The 12753-nt window shown below is 56.4% G+C and overlaps 1 protein-coding gene across 5 annotated transcripts in view; it reads left to right on the top strand.

The window, feature by feature from the left end:
- The window catches only part of HDAC7 (histone deacetylase 7), a 76525-nt gene that overhangs the window by 10808 nt on the left and 52964 nt on the right, over window positions 1–12753 (top strand). Inside the window, exon 1 of one of the 5 annotated variants that reach the window (XM_050715934.1) lies at window positions 4174–4424. The exons of 2 other annotated variants lie outside the window; for them this stretch is intronic. In XM_050715934.1, the coding sequence (XP_050571891.1) occupies window positions 4340–4424 (85 nt within the window). In that variant the 5' untranslated portion in view covers window positions 4174–4339. Of the gene's footprint in view, window positions 1–4173; window positions 4425–12294; window positions 12501–12753 lie in introns of those variants that run through there. 2 more of the 5 variants (XM_050715931.1, XM_050715932.1) reach the window with 2 other exon arrangements.

The following is a 12753-nucleotide window of genomic DNA, read 5'->3' as shown; positions in this document are numbered from 1 at the left end:
ACCTCCTGAGACGCAACTGAGGGCGTAGCTCCAACCTTTTCAGCGCGTGCAATAAAATTGCTTCTGGTGTGGAGGGCGTGCAGTGCCGAGCTCTGTAGTGCCTGGATTTTAGAGAAGCCCAAGGGAGGATCTCACTGTCCGTGACATTGCATTGCTGCCGTTCGAGACCTTTATAGCAGCTGCAGTGCGGAGAGCTCCGTCCCTGGGAGCAGCGCGGTGCCATTGCTGCTGCTTGCTGGAAGGGAAATAGAGGGTTTAGGGCATGGTGTGGCGGGGAGGGCTGCCCAGCGTGGCTGCTGCGGCTCCTCTTTGGCCCCACTGAAAATTAGGATGCGCATTTCGGTGCCTTCCTGTCCTGCACGTGTGCTGCAATAACCGTGGTGGTGGTGGCACGGCAGGTCCTGGTGGGGTGGGCGCGACCCTGGGGGGGTCTGCGGAGCTTGGGGTTGATGTGTGGCTGCGAGCAGAGGCAGCTCCTGCCTGCGTGCATCACCCAGCGATGCCCCAACGGGCCGTGCCTTTACACCCCGTGCTGCCACACCATCTCTTGACAGCAATCCAGGCACCAGATTGCGTTTTTATGGGGTTACAGGCTCATCTTGGCCACAGCCCCCCCCCCTTCTGTCACCCTCTGCCTGGTGCCAGCCTCCCTGGGGCGATGCAGACCCGGCTGCTAAGCCCCCGTGGGACACACGTTTTGGGTCACCTCGGGCTGGGTGTTGTGCACAGGGGCAGCAGCGTGCTGCTGCTTTTAGCAAAGGGGCGAATCGCTCCGTTGCAGGGTTTCTGAGGTCGGCTTGGCAGATGCCTCGGCTCAGCCCCACAGGGAGGGAAGATGGGGCTGAAACCATCCCCCATTTCCAGCCTGCCCCTTCTTATGCCCCGCATCCCCCCCAGCATCCCATCCCTGCACACCCACAGCAATGCATCTGCGCGTGAGGATGCTGCCGGGACTCGGGAACCCTTCTCCCATGATGAAAGCATTTTGGAGGAGGGATGGAGCCAGACCCTGCGCCGGGAGCACCCCAGGGTGCAGGATCTGGGCCATGCCCGGGCTGGGCTGGGGGCTGAGTTAATCGAGGGCGCTTTTTCACAGCCGATGCCTCGCTCGTGGAAGCGGCAGCGGCTTCCTGTTTGACTCACACCTGACAGCCCTGCTGAATAAGTCGGGGCCTCTCGCGCTTGCAGCAACTGAATGGGGCTGTTTACAATTAGAGAACATGGGATTCCCAGAAAGAGGCTCAGACCGGACATCCTGAAGCGAAATACCCCAGGCGTCACCGGCTAAAAATAACCGTAGCAGAACAGTCACCAAACAACCAGCGTGCTAGCTCCAGCCCTGGCGCGGGGCTTTCACGTATCCCATGGCACTGGGGGGGCACCGAAACCTTTCCTGTCCTCCCCTCTTGGTTTCACTGGCATAACGTGGTGCTCCTGAGTGGCTGCGGTGATTTCTCTTTGTTTGTGGATGGAGGGATATAAATAAAGCACGGTTTGGCCAGCAGGGGCTGGTGGGAAGCAGCTCAGCCCTCCGATGAGCTGGGGGAGCGCACAGGACCCCCCATTTTCGGATGCAGGGATGCTGCTCTGTGTTCCCAAGCTGGGTCCTGCTGTGCTCTCCCACTTACATCCCCCCGGGAAAACCAGTGCCCCACCATTTCCAGTCTTTCTCCAGGTCAGGAAGGTGCTGAGGGAGGGGGTCCCCAAACGGGGACACGGCGCTGGCGGCACCAACCTCGCTGCGAGCACCGAAAGGAGCCCGAGGGCTCAGCCCAACAGCCCTACGGTCTGGTCAGCCTCTCCCTAACAGAGATTTCAGAAGAGACAAGCTCCCGTTAAAAGGCACTTACGCAACCGGTTGCTATTAGAGGAAGTTTCTCTGTAACCCCAGGCAGTTAGTGGTTGATTTATGTCCTACAGCTTTAGATTTTACAAGTTGCAGGGGAGTTGCATAAGAAGAAAATTTGACCTTACGTTTCTTATACGCTTTTTTTTTTTTTTTTTCTTTCTGCTCAGGGACATCTTTTATCCGCCTCTCACGTGCCTGATATTTTGGCGAGGAGAGAGAAGGAAAATTATACAGCTCATCTCATCCTATGTTCAATGAACCGCGTGCGTGTGGATGTGTCTGTGCCAGCTGCGTGTTGGCGGTGCCGGTGGCAGACGGGGGTCCAGAGCTCGTCCTCCCGGGGCGGCTGGCTCTTGGACTTGTGGCTTTCACTATTGCGATGTCGAAGAGCGAATCCCCAAGTTTTGGGTGACTGGATTTGGCTCTTCCTGAGCTTTATCCTATGGATCCTATTGTGACTTTTCCTGGCTAATCGTATCCCCCCCCCCCCCCCCCAAAAATCCCAGAGGCTGCGTTGTGTGGCTGTGCAGCAGGGCGGACAGCAGGGCTGGAGCTGGGGGGGACCAGGACCGCAGCTCGGACACTTTGCAGCCTTTTTGATCCCATCCTACAGGATCGGGGGAATCCCTCAGGGTGGGGGCTCCTGGTGGCCTGGGGCAGCTTGGGGCTTTCACTGCAGCCGATTCACTGGGTTTGCTGCCCTAAAGGGAGCATAAATCGGGGCTGTTTCCTGCTTCTGCAGCTGGAAAATAACCCTTTCCCCCCTTAATGCTTAACTCAGTTCCTAAGTTATTCATGCCTTTCCTTTAAGCATTATGGAGATGTGGCAGGGCATTAAACATCTCTGCAGAGTCTGGGAGCTGTCTGGCACCCAGGACAGGTAAGCTGGATGCTACCCACGGTGGCTGGAGGGAATTCCCCTCGGTCAGGCTGGACGCAGCCCTTGGGGATTTCCTTCCTGGCTCTGTGGGGTGCAGCACCGTCCCCTCTGGCATTTCCCCTGCTGCAGCAGGCACGGTGGATGCCGTGCGTGCCCTCGATTGCTTCTGCTCCCGGCGTGTACCGAGCTACAGCCGGTGCCTTTGGCTCTTAAGCAATGAAGGCAGCAGCAGGGAACACGCCGTGTGGGGGCTGGGGGTTGCTGAGGACGATTTGGGACTTTTTAACTCCACGTAGATGGGGTAGATGGATCCCCAGGGATCGTTTCCAGTCCCATGGTCCGTCCCAGGTGACTGCTGTCACTTAATGGGGCTGAATTCGTGTCAAGGCAGCGGAGGCAGGCAGATGTCTTCTGCCTCATGGAAACTTCACTCGGGCTCTCTCCTCATTTGCCATTTGCCTGTCTCCTAAAATAGAAGTTACTTAAACGAAAAGCACACATTAGTGGCTTGTGAACAGAAGGACAATTACAGGCAGAAAAACTAATTTCCCCCAGCATAGTGGGGGAAAGACACTGCTGCATTGTCTGAGCCCTTCCCAGCAGAATAACCGGTCCAGGTTCTCTGCCCCCGGCTATTTTTGATGGCAATAGTTTGTGAACTCTCTTGTTCTCGGCCTCCTCGGAGTCCCACCACGGGCTGCCTCCCTGCCGAAACCTCCCTGCCTCCCTGTCGATATGCAAAAAGCTTCGTTTGCTCAGGGGCCGACCCAGCTCCTCCATCTGCTCTCGAGCAGCGCAGAAGCAGAGCCGCGTGCTGGCAGGGGCGCCGGTGGGAGCAGCCAGCTCTGAGTAAATATTGCTGGAGGGACAGGCTGCCAAGCACGGGGAAGACAATATCGGTGCTCTGAGATGCTGAGCGAGGAGCTGGGGCAATTCCTGCTTTTGTTGCAGGCTCCCCGGGTGCTCCCTGGGCTCGGGCATCGGCTCGCCCTGCTTGCAGGACCGGCGGCAGCGGCTCCTTCAGTCTTTCGGTCTGCCTTGGGAATTGGGACCAGCCCTTCATTCGCGTGGGTGTCTGCTGCCATTTGGAAATCTCAGCTTTGGGTTGTTAATTCTCAAAGGGAGGGACTTTTCCCTTCCTGGGCGAGTGTGGGTGGCTCCGAAGCTGCTCCAATTTTAGTCTTTCTGCACCACCCAGCAGCTACAAAACCGGGCATCCTGCGGCATCTGCTCCTGGGATATTCACTGCCCGGGAATCCCCGGGTGACCAATTATGCCAGTGGGAACGTTCATGGAAACAGGCCATTTTCAGCGAGGGCTCAAAGTGTTTTCAAAAGGTTGGTAGAGTCCCAAGAGCTCCTGGCAGCTTTACTTTATTTTGAAACCGGTTGGCCCCCAGCTGGGTGTGAGAGTAAAATGAAAGGATGCGAGATAAACCCACTTGTGCGAGAGAGTGAGCCGCTGCCCGAGGCAGCGCAGCATCAGAGGTCGTCATTCTGAAACCGAGCATGGAAACTGCACTGAGAAGAAAGCTAGAGAGCAGGGCTCGGGCTCCTCGCCACACACGGTGCAGACCACACTAAAGAGCTGCTCTGCTTGGGGACTGTCACATGCACTGGGGTGAAAGAGAGACAAACCCAAAGGGCAGCAGGCAGCTCTCCGCTCGGGCCGGGCAAATGAGCGCCGACAACAAAGGTACTCTCGTCCAACGCATCTTCTCTGCTTAAACGCGTCTCCGGGCTTTCTTTATCCTCCGCTCTTTGCTGAACATCTCCCGTGTTCCTCTGGCTCCGTCATCGCTGCGTGCGGGGTTTCAGCCGTGCCCCGACCTAGGGAGGAGGCGTGGAGGTGGAGGGCAAAGGATGGCAAGGCACGGAGGAGAGGAGGCTCCAGTCGGTTCTTAAAGCCTGTGTTTGCGCCCTGTTTACTGCCGAGCAAGCTGCCAGCATGCCCAAGAGCTCGGGGAGCATTTATCGGGAAACACGGTCGGTATGTGCCCTGCTGTAGCTCCGGCACTGGGTGACCTGCACCCTACCCGTTCCTTCACCCTGCTCCTGCACGTCCTTCCCAGGAACGCGCAGGGAGCGAGGGATTTCTTGTCCGGCCGATCCGTTTTGGTGCAGTGCGTGCTGCGCTAGGACCGCCCTCGCTCAGATGTCCCCAGGTCCCCTCCATCGCCGCCGCTGGTGCTGTGAGCAGCCAGGGGATGCTCTGGCAGGCGAGCCGTAGCAGGGTGCTTCACCCAGAGGATTTCCTGGCTCCCTGCAGGCAGGAGGGGAGCGCAGGCAGGGCAGGCAGCTCTTGCTCACGTTTGGTGTATGCAGGTCAGCTGCTCACTGTGCAACCCCGTAAAACCTCCTAGCAGGTGGGGATGACTCCCCTCTTTCAAGCAGCAAAGGCTGCACTGCTTTAGGTTTGAGTTTTTCCCTTTGCCTCATATCCTAGCGAGGTAAAACGGAGCGCAGGCTCTCGCGGGACACCAGCACTCCCCACTTTCCAGGCCACATGCTCACTTTCAGGTTTTCACCTTCAAAGCATGAAGCTCTCGTTGCTGCTCCTCGAGGCCCCCTTTGTCTGCGCAGCACCGTGGTGCTGTGCGACCCACGGCAATGGTGGCTTTATCCGACGTGCGCTCTCCGGACACTATTTTTGTGGTGTTAAACCGTGAGGATACCCAATGGCTGCAGCATTTCCTTACATTGTATCTGCCTCCACCTCGCAGAGCCCTGGACCAAGGGGCTGGAGCCAGGAGTTGGGGAGCATCCCCCCGCTTTCTCCATCCCAAGGCAGCGCAGCTCTCCTCTCTTCTCACGCCACCCCCCTGCTCTCTCGCTCTCTTTTTTGTGAAGAGCTTGGGAAACTGCATCAAGATAGAAAAGTGCATGTCGTGACACCATGGTTAGAAGGAGGAAAGCTGTGATGGAAGAACTTCTTGAGGTTCGCCCTACCTCAAAAGTGCTGAAACTGGTGTAACGTTCCCACAGCTCAGCCTGGGAATTTCCAACTCAAAACAACTTGTTTTACTTCTCTGGGCTGCTGAAAGCTCTGAGCACATGCTCAGGGTGCTCTAGAGGTTTCAAAAAGCACAGCACAAGTTGGAAGAAGTGCTACTTTTAAAGTATCGTGACCCTTAAAGCTAAATCTCGTGATCTAAGTGCATCTGATGTGGCTTTTGGATGGTTGACCTTAGCATAGCAGTGGTGTTTCAAGAGCCCCGTCTCTTGGTTTTGTGGGGGATAGTGAGGAGGGAAGGAGAGGGAGAGGATCCATCAGCAAGGAAAACAGAGCCCTACACATGATGGGAGGTCTTTGGGAAGCGGGGAAGAAAGTGAAGGAACATTGGAGACATCGTACAGAAGGAGGATTTTCAGTCCCAGGGTTCCTACAGCTCCTCCCAAGCCAAGAAAACACCTTCAGGGCCGTTCTCTACAGCTGGAGCCAGCACCATCTGGTCATGTTTGTGCAAATTGGAGTTGATTAGAGTCACTTGGCCAGGAGCTGATGAAATAGCTGCAGCAGGTCCTCTCCTCTCATGTACGCTCCTTCCTCTGCTGCTCCCCTCTTGCTTTGTTAGCACTTCGCCAGGGATGGGCTCTGGTTTGGGGTTGGTTTTGCTCCCTGTCTACAGCAGCGAGGCCAAGCGAGGAAAGCAGCAGAGATGCTCACAAGCAGGTGCTGCCCCAATCCAAGAAGACTGCAGGTTTTAAGGAAAGCTGCAAGAAAAAAAAATGAGTGGAAGGTAACTGCCTAGAAGTCTGAGCATCAGCGATGCTGCCCTCGGAGGGAGGAAAATGGCAAAAAAAGGCAGAATTTACAAATTCCTCATGCAGAAGAGATTTAATTTGCAGAGGTACATCAATGCACGGAGGCTGGGCTGTTGTTTTTAATGTTACTTAAGCTGTTTTGCTTGTAAAAGCAGAGTGAGGAAGCAAAGTGGCTAAAACTTATGCTGCACAAACTGGATTGTTTTTATCATGGGTGCTTGTGAGCTCTGTATTGAAAACCTGGGAGATTCTTACTGCTGGGATGAAAAGAAGGGAAGGGCTGGCTGCTTCTTGATGGGCTGAAACCCCCATGGGGCAGAGAAATCTGCTCTGGGGCTGAGAATTGACTTAGAGCTGGTGTTAGGTGAAGAAGAAAAAAACATGAAAGGATGCAGATGTGTGAAATGTGAGCTCCTCTGGTGGCAGTTTTGGAACTTCATGCACAGCCCCTGTTCACCTCATCTTCCTCTGTGTTTCCTGGGAAATAGTGACATGATGCTGGGGGGCGAATTGTTCTGGCTGCTCAGAAAAAGCATCCAGCTCCTTGCCCTGCAGTCGCAGGCAGAGCCAAGCCTCTGTAGCAATGACAGAGGATGAGCCACGTCTTGTTAGGAGTTTAGGGGGGCTTATTATACCAAAACAGGATGGCTCCCAACAGATTACTTTGAATCTGAAGCGTGAGTAATCGCGCAGTCATGGGGATGGTGAGGTTACAATTGTTAAGAGGAAGCCTTGAAAATTGTCAAGTGTCATGTTCAAAGCTCACACGAGGGCAGAACCCATGTAACAGGGACCACAATGTGCCGAAACGTTGCTCAATGAAACCTCAAACGAGACTGCTTCATTGTATAAGCCCTGTTTTTTAAAAATAGCTCTACTGAAAGTGTTCAAGTCCATGGCAAGTGATTGCAGCAGAGGAAGGTGGGAGAGAAAACCCGTGCAGCGCGTTCTGGATGGGGCAGGGTCTTCTCCTTCTTGCTTTTGGGAGAGGTGAAAGAAACCTTCAGCTCTCGGCGGGAGGAGGTGGAGAGGAAACGGACCCTGAGTCAAAGCTGAAGAGGCCACCGAGGGCTGGGAAGGGTGAGCTGGCAGCGGGCTGCGACCCGGCACCGCTCCCCAGGTTGGCACCTCCTGGTGCCCGTCCTACCCGCGTGTTGCCCTGTAAGGGAACAACAGCCCTGGAAAGGGCTGCTGTTAATGCTGAGGAGTTTTTTTGGGGGATCCAGCTGACGTCTGTCCCACGGAGAACTCGTAGCCATCGGGCTGTGATGCCTCTCCCGCAGCATCCTTCCTCTGAATTTACCCCCCCCCTCATTAGATAAAACCCATCAGAGCTATTAGCTCCATCTCAAAGATGCCATCAACCGCAATCAAAGCCACGGCTTAGCCAGCAAAGCGTTAAAGTCTCTCCCGGAAACTCTCTGAGAGAGGAAGGGAGCTGGCCAGAGGCAGGCTTGGGACCCTGCCAGCCGCTGCCACGCAGCCTGGGCCATCCCCTGGCCACCTCCCTGCCAGCCTCGGCTGGGGACACGCACGTCGTGGGTTGTCCCCTCGCTCTTTTGGGGCGTGAGTGGTGCTGGGGGGCTCGTTTGGATGTCCCCTGTTGGCATCTGCCTCCGTCCTACCCCTGTCCTCTTGGGGGGCACTTGGTGTCACTGCACCCAGCGGACGCAGCGGGGCATTTGGGGACCAGTCAGAGAGAACCTGGGGGGGGGGGGGGGGCTGGGGGGACACTGCTGGGAAGAACAACCACCAGAAGCACTCAGCTGGGTGGTGGATGTGGGCAATGGTGTGGGGAAGTCTGAAAACGTTGCCTGTGGTACAGAGCAGCGGGCATTTCCCTCTCGTCTCCTCCAAACCCCAGAGATGAGCCTGCCACAGGCCACTGCCCAGGCTCTCCGAGGCTGCCTCCCCTCTCCTACCAAGGCTGGCCCATGGCCCGGTCCAGGAGGAAGCCCAGGCCATGGGAGATGTCCCTATGCTCGGGGGTTTTGCCCTTGCACTGCTTTCTGCTGCTTCTAGAAGCTGCTTGGAGCTGGGGATGGGCTCACTGGGGGCCGGGGAGCTCACGATGCCTGGGGTTCACTGGCAGTGAGATGGATGCCGGAGCATCGTGGGGGGGGGGGGGGGGCTGCAGATGCTGAAAAATCAGATGCACCCCTGCACGAGGGAAGCAGCCCCTGCCATCCAGGTCAGCACATCAGCGATGCCCTCTCGGTGCTGCTCATCCCGGGAGCAAGGTGACAGCATCACCCTGGGGACGTGGGCGGGAGAAGCACAGAGGATGGAGAAGCGCAGAGGAGCAGCCTCTGCGGACCAGAGGTGGGTGCTGGATTTGAGCCTGGGGGGGGGGGGGGGTCCAGGTGCGTGGTGGGTCCCCTGCTGCTGGGGGCTGCTCTTCTCTGGCCGTCTCCATCGCAAGGGTGAGTTAAACTCGCCCAGCCCTTGGGTGAGTTACAAGCAGAAGCCACCAGGATTGGCCTCTTCCTGAGGATGGCCTGATTGTGGGTAGGATGTGGCTGCTCAGCAGCCTTTGGGTGCATCCTTGCCCAGGGGTTTTAGGCAGCTGCGTCCCCACAACTCTTTTGTGTTCGCCTTTTTGGTCGTCTTCTGCTCTTTGAGTGTTGTGCAGTTGTCAGAGGCCAGCTTGGGTTCCTCTGTGGCTTTCAGAAGCGCTGAAACCCCACACCTCCTGTTTGGGGAACAGTGCTGTGCTCAAAGGGTGAGCAGTGACCCCAAAAACACAGCGCTCGCCTCAGTGGCCGTGTTCAGAAACGCTAGCAAGTCCAGCAGCTCTGTCGGACTTGTCCGTGACAACTTTTGCTGTCAGACCTTTGGGGACAGCAGAGGGGGAGAAGAGGAGGGGAGCTGGTGCCCAAAGCGACCTCCCTTGGGTGAAACAACCACTGGGGTACCCGGGTGTCAGGAGCCCCTGGGTTTATTTGCCTCCCTGGATTACCCCGGATCAGACCCTTCTCTTCCTCTTCTCTGCCACGAGTGCTGGATATTTCTGAGCCATCTGCAAGGGCGTCTGCACATGTGTCTGGGTCCACCTGGTGGCACTGTGTCTGCCTCGGGTGCTGCAGGTGAGGCCTGACCTGCTTTGGGAAGATGCTTCGGGATCCTCAGATGAGGTTGGTGCAGGTGCCAGGCGTGGCAGTGATGCCCTGGGTCCCTGCACTGCACGGCTGATCCCATAGCTGGCTTTGTTTCAAGCAGGAGGCTGAGCTCCAGACCTCCAGCTGCGGCTTCCATCCCGAATTGTTTGGCGATCCCGCGACAACCCTTTGGTTGTCCGTGTCCTGTGTGACGGGAGACCTTCCACCCTCTGCCTCCTCTCCACGGCACTTGCCTCTCATGCGGGATATCCATGCCCTGTTCTCTTTTTCTTTCACCTGGGGACTCATCGGGGTGCTGAGCTCCTTGCATTCTCAGCAAGCTCCAAGCATGACCTAACCCATTCCACGTCGCCCGTCTGCGCTGCTGACACGTTTGCTGGTGAATCGGCACCAAGGAGCTGAGCGTCACCTCCAGCCTCAGCCGGCGGGCTGGGAGCTGAGATCATAGCTTGCTGGGTGGAAAGATTTACTAGCACGGTCATTCCTGATGTGTTTTCTGAGCCTTTTTGAAAGGGAAAAAAAATCCACCTTCCCCTGCAGACCCGCCTCGTCTGGTGGTGCGGCCGCTTTGCTGAGTCTGGGGATGGCTCTGTGGCCATCCAGGTAGACCACGTCCAGGGTGGAGGACACGGTGGTTGCCATCACAAAGCTCCAAAACACATCGGCCCTTCCAGTCCGAAGAACCTCCCGGTGTCCCCTGTATCAAGGCAGGGGTGAGCTTCGTGTTGTTATTAATAGAAAAACAGGAATTCGGGAATTGATTCCAGCTGTCGAATTGATGGGGAAAGTACCACGTCCCTGGATGGGTTATGCCTTCCCTTAAATGCTCCTCATATCTTATTGAACTGAGCTTATCCCCGTTTGAATCTTGCCCTGCTGTTGTTCCACTAAGACCCTTCTGCACGGGGAACGACTGCCCCTTGCAGACCCCTCCGGTCGCAGTTCGTTCATCCCCTCACCTTCCCCCGGGGGCACGCTGCGCTCTTCAGCCTCTCAAAGCACGGCAGGACGTACAGACACTGCACCTTTACGGAGCTGTGGGATGTTTCACCACCCTGCAGGGCTGCACTTCTTCTCCAAACAGGAGATGGGGGGGTTCCAGTGTTTTTAGGAGCCCCGTGAGCCTCGTGTGCTGCAGGATCACCGCCCTGCTCTGCTCAGGAGCAAGAGTTGAACGTGGGCACATGTTGCAGATTGCAGTTGGCTGGTGTAAAAGGGAGAAAACCTGCACATGGCTTCTTTTGCTCTTGGTTTCCCAGGCAGCCCGGAGCCTGCTTCGCTTGCAGCATTTTCCCCTGTGTGTTACGGACACCGGGGGCTGTCCTGGTGCTTTCAGAGCTGTGCCAGGCTTTGGAGGAGCCACGCACGCAGATTTGATGGTGGGACTTTCCCGAGGGCATGAATTCATCTCTCCTACCTTTAGATACCTTCACCTGAGCGGCACTTCAAAACCAACGGAGAGAAAGAGCTTTTCTAGGGCATGAGTCACGCGGGCTCTTTCGGAGCTGTGCCGTACCTGCTCTGCCCAGGGATTTCACGGGTGGTTTTTTTGCTTGCGCGGCCGATGCGGTGCCACGTGAAGTTGTGCGCCTGGATCCCCTCAGTTGTGTTTTCTATCAGCTCACCCATGGCGAGCCGCTAGCTTCAGGTCAATATTTCCTTTCTCTAACGGGCTTGGCGAGAAAATCCCAACTGCCTGGGTCGAGGCGGGTTAAGGAACGGTGACTTTTCCATGGGTGGCTGCCAAGCTGAAGGGAACCCGGGTGGCTGTACCCAGGCAGGCTCTGGGGATGAGGTGGAGCTGTCATTTTGCACCCTGTAGTCAAGGATTTGGTTCATACGTCTGAAGGCTTTGGCCCCAAAACCCACCCTGAGGGCAGAAAAGCCACTTTTTTGCTTTAAATGCACGAGGGGCCAGCAGTGGGGACCCAGATCTGGATTCTGGACCCCGATGTGGGGCTGTAGCCTGCGATGCCAACGTGCCCAGCAGCTCAGAGCGCTGCCAGACGCTTTTGTTCATTCTCCCGGTGTTTAGGAAAACACAGTTTTGCCGGCTATTATTTCTTTATCGGGATACAACCCCTCTGGGCATTTGGAAGGGAAATAAACAATTTCCAGCTACTCAGGTGGTGACATTTGTAAACCGTGCCGCAACCTTACACGGCCCCTTTCCGTGAGATGGTTTGGTTTGAGCTTCTCTAATGCAAAAACCAAGGAAGAACAGTTAGGGGCTGATGTATACGTGCAGGGGGATTACATGTGGTTGCCACGTTAGGCTTGCTTTTAAGGGTATATTAAGAAGAAAAAGAGAGAGGTGGATTGGGCAGTGCCTTGCTTTGCAGGGAGCATGTGGTGAGGTGCCCGGTGGGCTGCCTCTGTGCTTGCACAACCCCGGGGTGAGGAGCAGTGGTGAGGAAGGGGCTTGAAATGGGAGGTGAGGATTTGGCAGGTGGCTGCAGGGCAGAGAGCAAAGCCAACAATTATTGCATTTGCTGCCGGAGTCAGGAGAGGGCGTGCGGCGCAGGGCTGCGGCTGTTTGCTACAGAAATATTTAGTCAACTCACAGGCTGTTTCGAAAGCTAAATTGAGAGCTGCTCCGGCTCCTTCCCCAGCCCATTGTTGTGGTTTTACAATCACATTTTCCTGTTTTTAAAACAAATGTTTTTCTCTCCCCCGGGGCTGTACGAAAGACCCACGAGAGCAGCAGGGGAAGCTGGCGGCCGGGATGCCAGCAGGGCCGGGCTGAGCACGCATCGCCCCTCTCCTCTAATTGCCGCTCGCTTTGCGCAACGCCGCCAACAACGGGAGGGCAGAAGTGTGGCTGTTTTAAGACGATGGTTCCTCTTTGCCGTGCTGCGGTTTCATGCTCAGCAGAAGGACGGCTGAAGGTATTTTAGTAGGTTTTATTCAAGGAGTGTCTATTTAAAACTAACCTCCGGGCTGCCAAGCGAGTGTCATTGTTCAGTTAAAAGAGCAGGCGGAACACGGGGCCGGTGGGGACGTGGTTTGGCCATGCACTGCCCCACGGGGCTGCTGGGGGTTTGGGTGGCTGGGGTGCTGCGGGACCCCTGAGGGTCCTCAGATCCCGAGCCCTGGCTGAGACGGTGTAGAGGATCGGACCCTGCAGCATCCGTAACGGTG

The sequence above is a fragment of the Cygnus atratus genome, chromosome 29 (genome assembly GCF_013377495.2).
Source record: "Cygnus atratus isolate AKBS03 ecotype Queensland, Australia chromosome 29, CAtr_DNAZoo_HiC_assembly, whole genome shotgun sequence".
In the NCBI taxonomy this organism is placed as follows: domain Eukaryota; kingdom Metazoa; phylum Chordata; class Aves; order Anseriformes; family Anatidae; genus Cygnus; species Cygnus atratus.
Note: the sequence above shows the minus strand (reverse complement) of the source record. Positions and strands in the feature narration are given on the sequence as shown.